Source organism: Drosophila hydei, unplaced genomic scaffold, assembly GCF_003285905.1.
Source record: "Drosophila hydei strain 15085-1641.00,03,60 unplaced genomic scaffold, DhydRS2 tig00008114-arrow-pilon, whole genome shotgun sequence".
Classification (NCBI taxonomy): Eukaryota; Metazoa; Arthropoda; class Insecta; order Diptera; family Drosophilidae; genus Drosophila; species Drosophila hydei.
In genome coordinates, this window is record NW_022045827.1 from 10,331,153 (window position 1) to 10,343,912 (window position 12,760).

Sequence of the window (12,760 nt, forward strand, 5' to 3'; positions counted from 1 at the left end):
TTTTTACAGTAGATGTTAAATCGAACGCCAATTGCAATTATTATTTCTAAATAAAACGTCAACAATTGTTAACATTCGGCTAGCCTCAGACATGTCGGAAAGCCAAGCGCCATCTGTCTCCAAATCTAGTTTGAACGATTTGCGACAGTTTCGCATAAATAAAAATGCAGCTGCCGCAGCTGCCAGCCCAAGTCGAACTGGTAGGCATTGTGTTTATTGTTCGCAAGCCGAATGGAAGCTGCATAGAACAAAATGTAACTATATTGCATTTCAGAGCGTGTGCCTGGCAAAAAACGCATCCAAGTGATGGCGGACAGTGACAGCGACAGCGCCGACTGTCAGACACCAAAAAAGGCCAAACTTGTGCTGACCGTCAAGGAAAAAGAAGAACGTTATATGGCGGCCGCAAAAATAATGCCAAACTATGATACAATGGTAAGTCATCGAGCAATTGACATGGGATTTTTTCTTTTTCATTTGTGCTTGGTGCGGGGGGGCAAAGCGCGCGCGTCGTTTACATGTGTTCGGAATATGGCGACTCGGGCCCGGCATTGCGAACAGCTGTTGGACACAGTGGCGTCGCATGAAAAAGGGGTTGCTCAGTAATTGATAGTGGGCTTAAGAATGGCAAAATTTCTTTGCGATTGGAAAACAGAATCCAAACCTTTCTTTTTAATTTTTAAAAATATGTGTTGATCACTAATATTTGGCGTATATAAAAGAACAAATGCTTTAAGGTATAAATTCACTTCTTATGCATATTTTAGGCAATTCAAGATTCGCTGGCCCGATCCGATTGGGATGTAGCCACGGCAATACGTTATCTGAAAGAACACTGTAAGCCGAAAGCACAAAATGGTCCTCTGGATAAGCTTAAATTAAAGCACAGCTCAAATGGCAGCGGAACCAAGTTGCATGGGAAGTCGAGTGGCAACTACTCAGACTATGACAATTCCGATGATGATGATGTCAAGCAGTCCAAGGATCAGGTGTACGACAGCGATGACAGTGATACAGAAATGTCCACAAAAATGACCGGGCAGCGTAAGAAAGTATTTCAATTCATGAACACTGCCAGCCTGCTCGAACTGCAGTCGGTGAAGACGCTATCGGAGAAGAAGGCAACGTTACTTATAGATTTACGACCGTTCAATGATTGGGCGGATCTGCGGCAAAAACTGGAGGCTAATCGTTTATCGGCGGATTTACTTAACTACGCACAGGATCTGATCAACAAACAGAATACCGTTGCCACTATATTAAGTAAATGCAATGGGATGGTGCAGCGTCTGGAAACGGCTATAGCTAATGGAGCGGGCATTGTGGAGCAGCCAAAAATGCTTAGCAGCAAGTATGTGTATATATAAAAGGATTCAAGATTTTTTTGAGTTTGAGCGATTCGTTTACGATATATATTCGGATGAGTCGAAATATTTGTCTGTCTGTTTCCATACTGCTTAGTCTAAAGACTAAGACAATCCAATATATTTATATATCCGTAAATAATGATTACAAATTTCTGTCTCACGTCTCTCTCTGAAGACATACTTTAAATCAATTGATCATTGAAACATCTCACAATTTTGCTCATGTTAAATGGTATAAGCACAGCCTATTCTAATGTATTAAAACTACAGTCACGTAAAAGGTTACGTTTCACTAAGATTTTCTTTCGAATCTGTTACAGTTTACAATTGGCCGATTATCAAATAATTGGCCTTAATTGGCTGACAGTTATGCATAAGCAGGAGATGAACGGCATTTTGGCGGATGAAATGGGTCTGGGTAAGACCATACAGGTTATAGCCTTCCTGGCGTACCTCAAGGAAAATGGCCTTAGCAAGGGAGCCCACCTAATTGTTGTACCTTCGTCCACGTTGGATAATTGGGAAGCTGAAATTTCTAAATGGTGTCCCAGTCTAATAGTGGAAAAATATCACGGCTCGCAGGATGAGCGACGCAGAATGCGTGTACGTTTCGCCAAGGATGGATTTACTGGATTTGATGTCCTGCTTACCACGTAAGTGATTGTTGGGTCAACTTTTTTCATTCGGTTGCTTAATCTGAAACTTTGCCAGATACCATATAGTTGGCTCTACGCCGGAAGAGCGAAAGATGTTCCGCGTTTGCAAGCTGCACTATGTCATCTTCGATGAGGCACACATGCTGAAGAACATGACGACACAACGCTACGTAAATCTGATCACAATTAATGCCGAGATGCGTATTTTACTCACCGGCACACCACTACAGAACAATTTACTGGAATTAATTTCATTGTTGTGCTTCGTAATGCCCAAGTTCTTTTCCAAGAGCATTGAAGACATCAAGAGTCTGTTCGTCAAGGTAAGTGTCTGGCAATCATTTCGCTGACTAAATTATTAACTAATTTCTAAATTTGCAGAAAAATAAAACCGATGGCGATCAGGAGGAAGTTTCACAATTCCAAGAGACACAAGTACAACGCGCCAAGCGTATTATGAAACCTTTTGTGCTACGGCGCCTCAAAAAGGATGTGTTAAACAACTTGCCCTCTAAGCACAGTTGTGTGGTAAGTTATCGAGCTGACTTAATTTAATATATATTGCAGTTAATTAAAGACATCTTATCTTTATGTAGGAAAAAGTTCCAATGTGTGCTTCACAGAAGCAATACTATAAGGAGCTGGTTGAATATTATTCAAATAACAAAGGTGAGATCTGTGGTAGTAGCGATCGTGCCGGTGTGGGTATTATGATGGAAATGCGACGTATGGCCAATCATCCGTTGCTAATGCGTCACTATTTTACTGACGAGCAATTGCGTGGCTTTTCTAAGCGTCTGGCACGCGTCAATTCCTATAAGAAAACTAATGAGCAGTACATATTCGAAGAGTTGGCAATTATGTCCGATTTTCAGGTCTATCAGCTGTGCAACAAATACGTAAGTTTTCTGGAATGCTTGTAAATACCTTCTAGAGTGATTAAAACGTCTTAATATTTTAAGGATCTGTATGACGTAAAAATTCCAGACAAATTAATCTGTGAATCGGGCAAATTCCTATATTTGGATACACTCTTGCCCAAACTGAAGGCGGAGGGACATCGTGTCCTGCTCTTTAGTCAGTTTACCATGATGCTGGACGTTGTGGAGCAATATCTGAGGATACGAAAGCATGGCTTTTGTCGTTTGGATGGCGCAACAGCTGTCAAAGAACGACAGGATCTGATCACAGATTTCAATGTCGATGATAATATCTTTGTGTTTCTGTTATCAACAAAAGCCGGCGGCGTGGGCATAAATTTAACCGCAGCAGACACCTGCATCATTCACGACATAGACTTCAATCCCTACAATGATAAACAGGCTGAGGATCGCTGTCATCGTATGGGGCAGAGTCGCCCAGTCACCATTTACCGTTTGATATCAGAGAGCACCATTGAGGAGGGCATTTTGATGGCTGCCGAAGAGAAGCTAAAACTAGAAAAGGATATTACGTCAACAGAGAAAGGCGAAGTGCATGAACAGCGTTGCGTAGTGAAATTGTTAACCATGGCCTTGGGCCTGGACAAGGACGAAGAGGAGCAGTTGAACAACTCATTGAACAATTCCTTGGGAACGCCTACAAATTAGTTTATTAATATGGCCGCTGCAGCGACTTACTTTCCATTTTCCAACAACACTGTTTTTGTAATAGGGTATCATTTAATAATTTTTTAAAAATGTATACTTAAATTATTTACGAGCGTTTCGCTAATATCATTTTCGTCTATTTATAAGAATCAATATCGTATTAAATTATATATTATAATATATTGACATTAAGCGCATTTGTTGATTTTTTAAAGATTATATGCAAGAATCGAAGTGGGGAAGCGAGCGTATTACAAAGGAATTCACTTGTAAAATTTCAATTGTAATTCTGATAGATAATTATATATACACAAATTTGGGACTAGATTGGCTCGACTGATGATGGACACAAACAAACTCTCTATATATTACTATGTAAGTTACTTTATTATTATATAAAATGCATTATTTTTAAACTTAATTTGAAGTGAGACAAATGCTTGCAGTCTTTTCTGTATCAAATATATATAGATATTAACTTTCATTGATTTATAAACTAGCATTTAGTAAAAATAGACGGCTTCCGTCTTGCTTTCAAGAATTAAATAATTGTCTAACAATTAAAATTTTTAACATTAATATTTATGCAGATAAATACATTTGATTCATTGAGTTGGGCAAATCAAACTCGACAACCCTCAAAAGAGATCGCGACGCTCTCTCTCTCTCTGTGTTTAAGCAAGATCACATGCAGGGCGATAATTTCGCGCTCTCTCTCTCTCTCTCTCTCTCCGTCTGCCTCTCTGTTAAGTTTTGTAGAAGCTTTTCATAGCTGCGGCGATTCATCAGGTTTTTAGTCTTTAACTGATCGCTCGCGCCGATGATTTAATTTTTAAGTTTAAACGCTGATTTTGTAGCACAGAGAACACAAAACCCTGCGTCAAGCGTAGCAAACCGAACGATACTCACATTGCCTACCATATATATATATGTATATATATAATACATACATCTCGACAAAAGTGCGAATATTAAATAAAAATATAAAATAAACGAACAAAATTAGCAATAAAAATCGAAAGTTCTATGTGAATAAAAAATCTATATATATATATATACATACCAATATATACTATATATATATATATTTATATTTGTGCATTCATCTCTATGTATTTAGTTGTGTGCAGCGAAGTATTGTAAATGTTGTATTCTATTCTATTCTAATGAGTCGCTTTGCTATTATGTGATTCATATTGTTGTGTACATACATAAGTTTTTTGTATTTGGCCGATTTATATTTATAAATAGCCGAGCCGCTCGCCAAACGGAAATCATATTGGTCCAAATACAAATAGTTAGTCACAAAAATTACAAAATAAATATTATATGTATTTCAAAATATATTCCAAAAGCAGCTAAACGTCAACAGACGACGTCATATTGTGGCTGTCTAGCGGAAACGGAAGAATACAGTAGACGCACCTACGCTGCCTATATAGAGAGTATAAATGCATACATACAAGCACGTATACATATAAATATAGATACATACGAATGTATATATATATATTATTTAAGTATGCGGCACATGTGTCTAATTCGCAAATATAAATTTGTTAAAAACAAATGCGCGTGCAAAAGAGCAAACATAAAAATAAATTAATTTCTATGCTTATTTCATATGGCCAGGCCTTATACACAACGTATCTTTGTTTGTGTGCGTGTGCGTGTGTGTGTGACTAATAGCCAAGAAAACTAGCGAGCGATCTAAGAAAAAATAACGAAAAACAAAATATAAACGAAAATTACGCGAACAAACCCAAAATAAAGAGAACAACAACAACAGTTGACAACGAGCTAAAGAACAAGCGCAAAGCAACAAACCAAAAATAGACAGCACAAAGCAGAAGCAGGCGCAGCTAACGACGACGACGACGACGTCAGCGTCAACGGTGCGTATACTTAACCAGCAGCCGCCTCTTTTCTCTCTCTCTCTCTCTCTCTTTGTCTCTCTCACACGCATACAACATACCAACCCCCCTCACTCATTGACTCATTCAACTCGTAAACAGCTGCTCGCGAACCACTAACAACAACAACACAAACGAAAAAAACAGCAGCAACTGTAAAGAATAACAAGACACAATCATCAATTGTTTCTGCGCCGCTGTATCAGTGTATGCGTGTGTGTGCGTGTGCTGTGTGCAGTTGTGTGCGGCGCGCGACGATCCAAAAAGCTAAGCGCAGAACTCACTTACTCATAGTTGTCTATAAGGCATTCATATTGCCTGACTGCAAATTATAATTAAATAAAATAATGAAAAAAAGAATTTGTTGTTATTTTTTTGGTTAATATTGTTAGCGTATGTTATGTGCCGAGCATAATTAAACGACACACGAAGACCGTATCAAAAGAAAGGAAAATTTAATGAATATAAAACATATATCTATACGAATCCCAACGACGACGACGACGAAGACTACGCGAAATCCACAACGACATTTTGTAATCTAAACAACTTGCAAGTGAGAGCGAAAGAGATATACCGAAATAATAGCAGAAGGAAAAAACAGATAAAGAGATAAATAAAATAAGAAGAAGCTGAACGAACAGCAACGAAACCCAAACAGAATATTGGATCAATTTTATATTGCATTAAAAGGTAAGCATAATTAACGCTAAATAGCAGGTACTTATTAATTTTGGGTGGGGCCTAAAGTCACGAAGAAATGTAAAAAATGTATGAGAATAAGTTCTAAGACGCTTTGTAACATTATTTGTTTATGAAGATAGTCAGGGCATACCATATATTGGCACATATATGATCAAATGGCAAATCTTACAGGAGATTTGAACAGCTGCATGTTATCGATAACCAAAACAGCTGTCGATAATTGCTATCGAAAATAGTATCACTCTTGTTTGTTTATATGATTTCTATAGTAAGGCCAAAGTCAAGCTTTTATGAAAATTTCATTTTAAAAATACTTAAAAATTCAGCAAATTTACCGGAGTAAATCTGTTAATGCCTGCTCGTATTAGAGATTGAGGAGATTTTGGACTTAGCTTAAAGTCGTACAAATTTTCTTATTTAACTCGAAGTTTTAATGGTTATAGAAAAACTTCTTAAAAATAAACAGTCTAAGAACATTTGCACTCGACACACTCATCGGATTGATTGTAAAGATATTTTTATTGTTTATTGTGATTAAATTTTTGTGGTTGTGAATTTGTGTAATCAAAGCATAGTCGAATCTACATTAATAATAATATTTATATTGATTTGTATACATATTATATTTAGGACAATTTCCTTCGTTCTACTCTCGTTCATGAAGTGAAAAGAGCATATTAGTTTTGTGTCCGCATACCTTAATTTGGAATAAATAAAAGTTAGTCTTAATAAGTGTTCAGATTTTTATGCCCACTGGGGCATGACAAGTTTTGCAGGTGAATCACAGTTGACCCGCGCTGCTAGTGGAACGTGATCAGAAATTGTCGATTTAGCTGAGAATTCATACTAAACTTTTTAGCTTAAACTTGCCTAAAAATCGTAATGGTAGTAAAAAGTTTGTTTTTAAATAGATTTTGTTTGATTTAAGAATCATTTTGCTCTAATAATTTAGACTGTTTGTTTAACTAGCTGTCATAGTGGGAATTTGTTTATTAGAGTATGTGCATTTCGGCAATACGAAAATAGCTTGAACACACACGCACACACACACAGAGTCTTTCTTTATGGGTACTTCAAAAAGCTGAAAAATTAGACAAAAAATTGCTCACAGCTGATGTCATTCGATCTGAAGTGCGCTCCCTGTTCGCGCGGTCTTGAAACCAGATGCACTCCTACGCGCAGTCGCAAAGCCGGTTAACTGGCTGTGGATGTACCTATGAAGTACATAAATATATATATATATATATATATATATATATATATATATATATATATATAAATAAATAAATTGTGTGTGTGTGTGTATATATAGCTGATCGATCGATCAGTTAACAGCGCAAATAGTGTTTATGCTTTTCTCTTTCTGCACTCAACTAAACTGTTTTGCCCAAGATACAAACTTGATTTTTGTTTTTATACCCACTCAGTTCTTTATTTATTATAATATGCTTGAAGAGTGACGCAGACTCTAGCTGAGTGTTTGGAAATCTATAAAAATAGAAGTGTTTCTCTTGACTAATTGACTTGACTGATTGCTGATTAGATTTTTGCGACGATCTATATCAAATCTTAACTTGCATTTGCATAGATCTTATTATTTCCATATTGAAAGTATATTCGGGTAAAATAACTCACAAAACACTATTTTAAAGACCGTTCCTAGCAAGATAGACCTTTTGATCAGACCTCGTCCACCTCTACAAATACACATTTCTTAACATTCCTCCTCTTTCATTTCAGACCACGCTAATACTTATAAAAGGAATGAATACTATTTGTCTTCAACATAAGACTACGAAAAGAAACTAAGTCTAGATAATTGTATTAAAAAGAAAACAAAAATATAAGAGATAAAAAAAAACAAGAATTGTGATATGTACAACTTTACTCAAATATTGAAAAAACATATATAAAAAGTTTATTTCAAGTATTCCGATCGCTCAAGAGACGGACGCGCGAATAACCCAAGATAATTGCAAAACATAAACAAGAAGAAGAATAAAGAAACCAAAGATTAGGGTTTTCAATTAGTTTATCGTATAAGAAGCAGTAGCAACAATGGCAGAAAAAGTGGAAATCTCACCAGCCACATTTAATAATAATCAACAGCAACAACAACAACAGAACGACGCTCGAAAGGTGCGCAAGTCGCCCGATTTTCAACCCATAATGCCAGGTGTCATATCCAGAGAGCGCAGCTTTGTGCGCACATCAAATCAACAGGTTGGCAACACATAATACATTTCAAGCTATATTATTTATCCGATTGCATAATCAACTTATCTGTTTACAGAACATAAACAAAAGGCGCAGTTTGGCGTTCAACGTGCCTGGAAATCAACCTGGACAGATGCGTGGCAAGCCAGCAATGGACATATACAGACCTCCAAGTAAGTGATATCGATATAGTATTAGATCATATATAACGCCTGTAAGCTCAGCTTGCATTACACTAGACTCAAATGCATTACATTTCAATCATTATTTATAAATTATTATTTATTAGTTATATTATTAGTTATATTTATTATTATTATTTATTATTTTATTTTCTATTATTTATTATTTCAATATAATTTAGTAATTTGTTAATCAAAATAATTTCAAACCATTTTGTGTGATCGTTGACTTTTAAATTTAAAAAGAGCCGCCAAAATCATTCTGCTCAGTGTTGATAAACGCTAAACTTTTTAGTGTCGCTCAGACCAAAAACCGTTTTTATTCAAATTGAGTATTAAAGTACTTTAAGTAGAGAAACTAAAATTTACTTTAATCAATTATTTTGAAAGGAAATAGGCTTCAAATTGAAATATACCTTTGAAATTGATATTAAAACTAGTTAAACTCTGCGAAATTTTACTTTCAAGATGCTTCACATGCTGCTTTAACGCCAGCTGTGCATTTCACACAATCCAAATGCCAATATAACAATATTTATTTTGTCAATGTTTTCTCTCTTCTTCTTTTCATATATGTCTATCTCATAAAAAATCTACCTTCCTCCCAAAAACAAAATAAAACAAACAAATATCATCACATACCTGTAATTATGTTAATTCAATGAACAATGTTTAACGTTATCAAGATGTACGCGGCGATTTAGCCAGCGAAGGTGGTGCCAATGGTGGTGGTGGTGGTAGCGGTGGTGTTAGTGGCAGTGGTGGTGGTGCGAGTGTCTCGAACAAACTGAACATAAATGCCCAGGAGTTCACAATGACGACCAACTCACGTGCGACGCCACCGGCTGAGGCACTTAACAATAATCGGTAACGCCAACACTATTTTAATGCCAAGCTTTATCCCTCTTGCCATCTTCTTGCAGAGCTAAACCACAATATACAACATTCTTCCAGTTCGTCCCTTATCTTTCCCATGACTGGCGGGCCGAGTCTCCTGCAGCAGCAGCAGCAACAACAATATGTGGCAGCTGCATCCAATGCGATTCTGAATAGACGCCAAGCGGGTCTCTCACTGGGCAATATGCCTGCCATGAACAGTCTCAAGGGTGGTCATCATCGTTCCATCCTGGTAACGCATCCCATCAATACAATGGGCGGACAGATTCCGCTCATGAATTCACCATCCAGCGGCAACATACTGCATGTAAATATAAATTCAAATAAATTATCAAATCGGATTTAATTTGAATATGAATGTAGTAGCCTGTGAAATAGGAGCGCGGATTTTCATTACTGTTTTTCAAATTCTAACACATTTTATCTTTCGTACAGTCGACAAATCGAGTGAAGTTTGCACCAGAGCCTAGGGCTCAGAAGTCAGGACAGCACAATCAGTACTACAATAATGGACATCAGCCGTATCAATTGAATGGCATGGATCCCTATATGAATGGAACTGCGCTGCAGCGCTCCAAATCGCTATCGTCGGCTGATGCACTGACACGTGGCATGGCCGGCTTGGGTTTGGGCCTGGGCAATGAGGTAGCCGACATCGGGCAGTTTACGCCGGAAATACAGCAACTGATCGAAACAGCTCTGGAGGATCCGAACAAATTAAATTCACGATGCCTTATGGAGCTCACGTCGCAGTTTATTAAACGCGCCGTTGAGAGTCGACGTTTCGCTTTGCCCATTTCGCGGCTCTGCTTGAACATTATCGCTAAGGAGCAGAAGGAGACTTTTCTGGAGGCGCTGCTTAATACGTGCCGTCAGTGGTATCAGGAGCGCGAAAAGGTAAGGAAACCTATCTTATCTTATATTACTACTGCAACTTCATTTGCATTACTCTGTCCAACAGCTACTGTTTGCCATTCAAGGAATGAAGTCGCCATCGCGGGTTCGTTTTACGGCTTTCATGGCATTTCTTACGGAAATGTTTTGCCAGTTGAAACGCCGCCAGCTCCAGTTGCGTACCCACAGCGAGGGAACGCCGCCACCTTTAGTGTTGCTCAGTTTGCTCTCCAAGTGCTGCGAGGATTGTGTGCGTCCCCCAGTGCGTTCGCTTTCAGAGGTAAATACAACAATTCCTAATAAGTTCGATAAAAATTAATTAACTAATGAACTAATGAACTAATTCCATGATCAGTGAATAATGTAGTTCAGTTGGCCATGAACTGTATTCTCAGCTGAGCTGAGCTACCAAATCGCTCATGAACAATTTGTTCAGTGCTCTATGGAGCTGTTATGCAGTTATTCAGCGACTAAATAAATTTGATTTATGAGTTGCTGAATTAGATAACAATTCGATAATGCATACGATATAAATGGCTTACTCTTAAAAAAAACTATAACTAATCGATTGCATATCTCTTGAACTTGTAGATTGAGTCCCTGTTCTATGTGTTGACCTGCATTGGCCAGGACATGGAGCAACAGCTGCCACAGCAGTTGGAGCAGCTGATGTCCGTCGTGCGCGATGCGTTCCTTAATGCCGGTGATGCTGCGGCTGCCATAAGACGCACACTGTTGCAGCTGATCGAATTAAAGGCTTCGCACTGGCAGCTGCCCGGAAATTCGGTGCTCTACTACACCCACACCAACACTTAGTTGGATAGATTGAGAATCGGGCGCAATTTGCAATTGCAATATGTAAACAGACATTATTATTGTGGTCGAATTGCATTTAGGCCCAGTCCTCGTGCAACACGCAACTATTTATCGTACTACAGCAGTACAGCATAGTCCATAAGCAATATTTATTTTTGAAACCATAGCTAGATGACTAACCCAGGCATTATAATTTTATAGTATACGCATATTTATACAGCTCAACACTTATACCGGCAACCGGAAATGGAAACGGTAACTGCGGAACCAGCTCATCCAACCTTAAAACCATCCACCACCACCCCTTCCCATGTCAACCTCTGGTAGAATACTTCATTCTGCTTATGTAAGGCTCAATTTATACTATGTGAAATCCATATTATTTATGTGTAATAAACAATACGCTAGTCAAAAACAAAAACTTTTAAGAATGGATGAAAAATAGCTAATAAACTTAAAGAAATATGCCTTATCAAAATAGTTGTAAGTAGTAAGTAGTAAGATATACATTTGTGTGTAATGAAAACTCTCATATTATCACTTAAATAAGACTGATTAAGGGGGTTTAGATCCCAACCCATTTTCTGAGGGATGAGCAATGACAAGGGCTCATCAGCATGGTCCTGGTTCTGGTGCTTTTTCATCGTCTACATCATCCCAAAAGCCATCCAACAAAGAATCATCATCGTCTTTGTCCTCGTCGTGATCATGGTAGGACAATGCTTGTAATCCTCGTGTTAACGTAGATGTATCCGATATATAGCCATCGAATTCGGCTTCAGAAGTTACGATCTTTGAGTTAATCTGCTGTTGGTTTGTCATCTTGCCAGGATCCATATCCGACTTATAGACCTTAACTGTTACGGAGCTGAAGCCAAAGTTGACTTCGCCCTTGACAGCTTCTAAGGGTGCTAGTGATTCCTTGTTCAGCACTAGCACCACCTGATTTGTGGCTCCTTGATTCGACTCCACCTTGACCACTTTCCAATCGTGAGTTGGTAGATCCGGATTGCATAGCTGAAACATTTTAAGAATGCGTTCTGGCTCCTTTATCGACGCGGGTATCCAGACGCGAGCACGTGGTCTACTGGGCACTTCACTCCAATCAACGGCAATCAGCTTTGCTCCAGTGTAGACCTCGCCAACGTTTGCCACCGCCTTCTTATAGAGGTCCACAGATCGTTGACTGTCGCATGCTATGATTTTCACATTGCCCTGATACCAACCGATATCCTTGCAGCTAGGTGGTGGACCCGACTCAGACCCGACGAGCAGCTCAAAGCACTTATCCGCCAAGGCAGCTTCTATCCACTTCCAATGTCGTCGCGGAATTCTGCCTTCAACGTTGCCCTGGTCCAATACACCGATTAATATGCTATTCTTAGCCATCTCAGCAAGGGATCTAGCTGGCACCAGCTTGGCAAGCTTAGCAGTAGGTCCTGGCAGATCTTGTAGATGTTGTCGCTTTGTCTTCTGCATTTGTTGGCCGAAGTTCGGAAAAACGCTCTTGGCCCACTCGAGTTT

General features: G+C 38.4%; 2 protein-coding genes across 6 annotated transcripts; both read left to right on the forward strand.

Annotated features, from left to right (window-relative positions):
• Positions 1 to 78: 78 nt before the first annotated feature.
• On the forward strand, positions 79 to 3,699 carry LOC111603685 (SWI/SNF-related matrix-associated actin-dependent regulator of chromatin subfamily A containing DEAD/H box 1 homolog). The gene is made up of 8 exons (XM_023321372.2): positions 79 to 200; positions 275 to 435; positions 768 to 1,351; positions 1,688 to 2,020; positions 2,079 to 2,346; positions 2,405 to 2,551; positions 2,620 to 2,922; positions 2,986 to 3,699. Exons 1-8 carry the CDS (start codon positions 92 to 94, stop codon positions 3,610 to 3,612), a joined length of 2,532 nt encoding a protein of 843 aa, XP_023177140.2. The 5' UTR covers positions 79 to 91; the 3' UTR covers positions 3,613 to 3,699.
• Positions 3,700 to 4,424: 725 nt separating this feature from the next.
• LOC111603746 lies at positions 4,425 to 11,651 on the forward strand. Of its 5 annotated transcripts, none has more exons than XM_023321471.2 (10): positions 4,425 to 4,574; positions 5,245 to 5,507; positions 5,918 to 6,218; positions 7,971 to 8,453; positions 8,524 to 8,620; positions 9,316 to 9,496; positions 9,584 to 9,833; positions 9,962 to 10,423; positions 10,488 to 10,700; positions 11,012 to 11,651. In XM_023321471.2, exons 4-10 carry the CDS (start codon positions 8,289 to 8,291, stop codon positions 11,234 to 11,236), a joined length of 1,593 nt encoding a protein of 530 aa, XP_023177239.2. In that variant the 5' UTR covers positions 4,425 to 4,574; positions 5,245 to 5,507; positions 5,918 to 6,218; positions 7,971 to 8,288; the 3' UTR covers positions 11,237 to 11,651. The 5 variants fall into 5 exon arrangements, with proteins under 5 accessions (XP_023177239.2, XP_023177246.2, XP_023177272.1 ...); XM_023321478.2 differs by having other exon boundaries at positions 4,425 to 4,543; XM_023321496.2 differs by having other exon boundaries at positions 4,483 to 4,498.
• Positions 11,652 to 12,760: the final 1,109 nt, after the last annotated feature.

Excerpts from the sequence above, each read along its gene's own strand:
- LOC111603746 (XM_023321471.2), top strand. The coding sequence starts at position 8,289 with ATGGCAGAAAAAGTGGAAATCTCACCAGCCACATTTAATAATAATCAA. Across the intron at positions 8,621-9,315 it reads GGACATATACAGACCTCCAA|ATGTACGCGGCGATTTAGCC; the intron begins GTAAGTGATATC and ends AACGTTATCAAG. Across the intron at positions 10,424-10,487 it reads GGTATCAGGAGCGCGAAAAG|CTACTGTTTGCCATTCAAGG; the intron begins GTAAGGAAACCT and ends TCTGTCCAACAG.
- LOC111603685 (XM_023321372.2), top strand. The coding sequence starts at position 92 with ATGTCGGAAAGCCAAGCGCCATCTGTCTCCAAATCTAGTTTGAACGAT. Across the intron at positions 201-274 it reads TGCCAGCCCAAGTCGAACTG|AGCGTGTGCCTGGCAAAAAA; the intron begins GTAGGCATTGTG and ends ATTGCATTTCAG. Across the intron at positions 2,923-2,985 it reads ATCAGCTGTGCAACAAATAC|GATCTGTATGACGTAAAAAT; the intron begins GTAAGTTTTCTG and ends TAATATTTTAAG.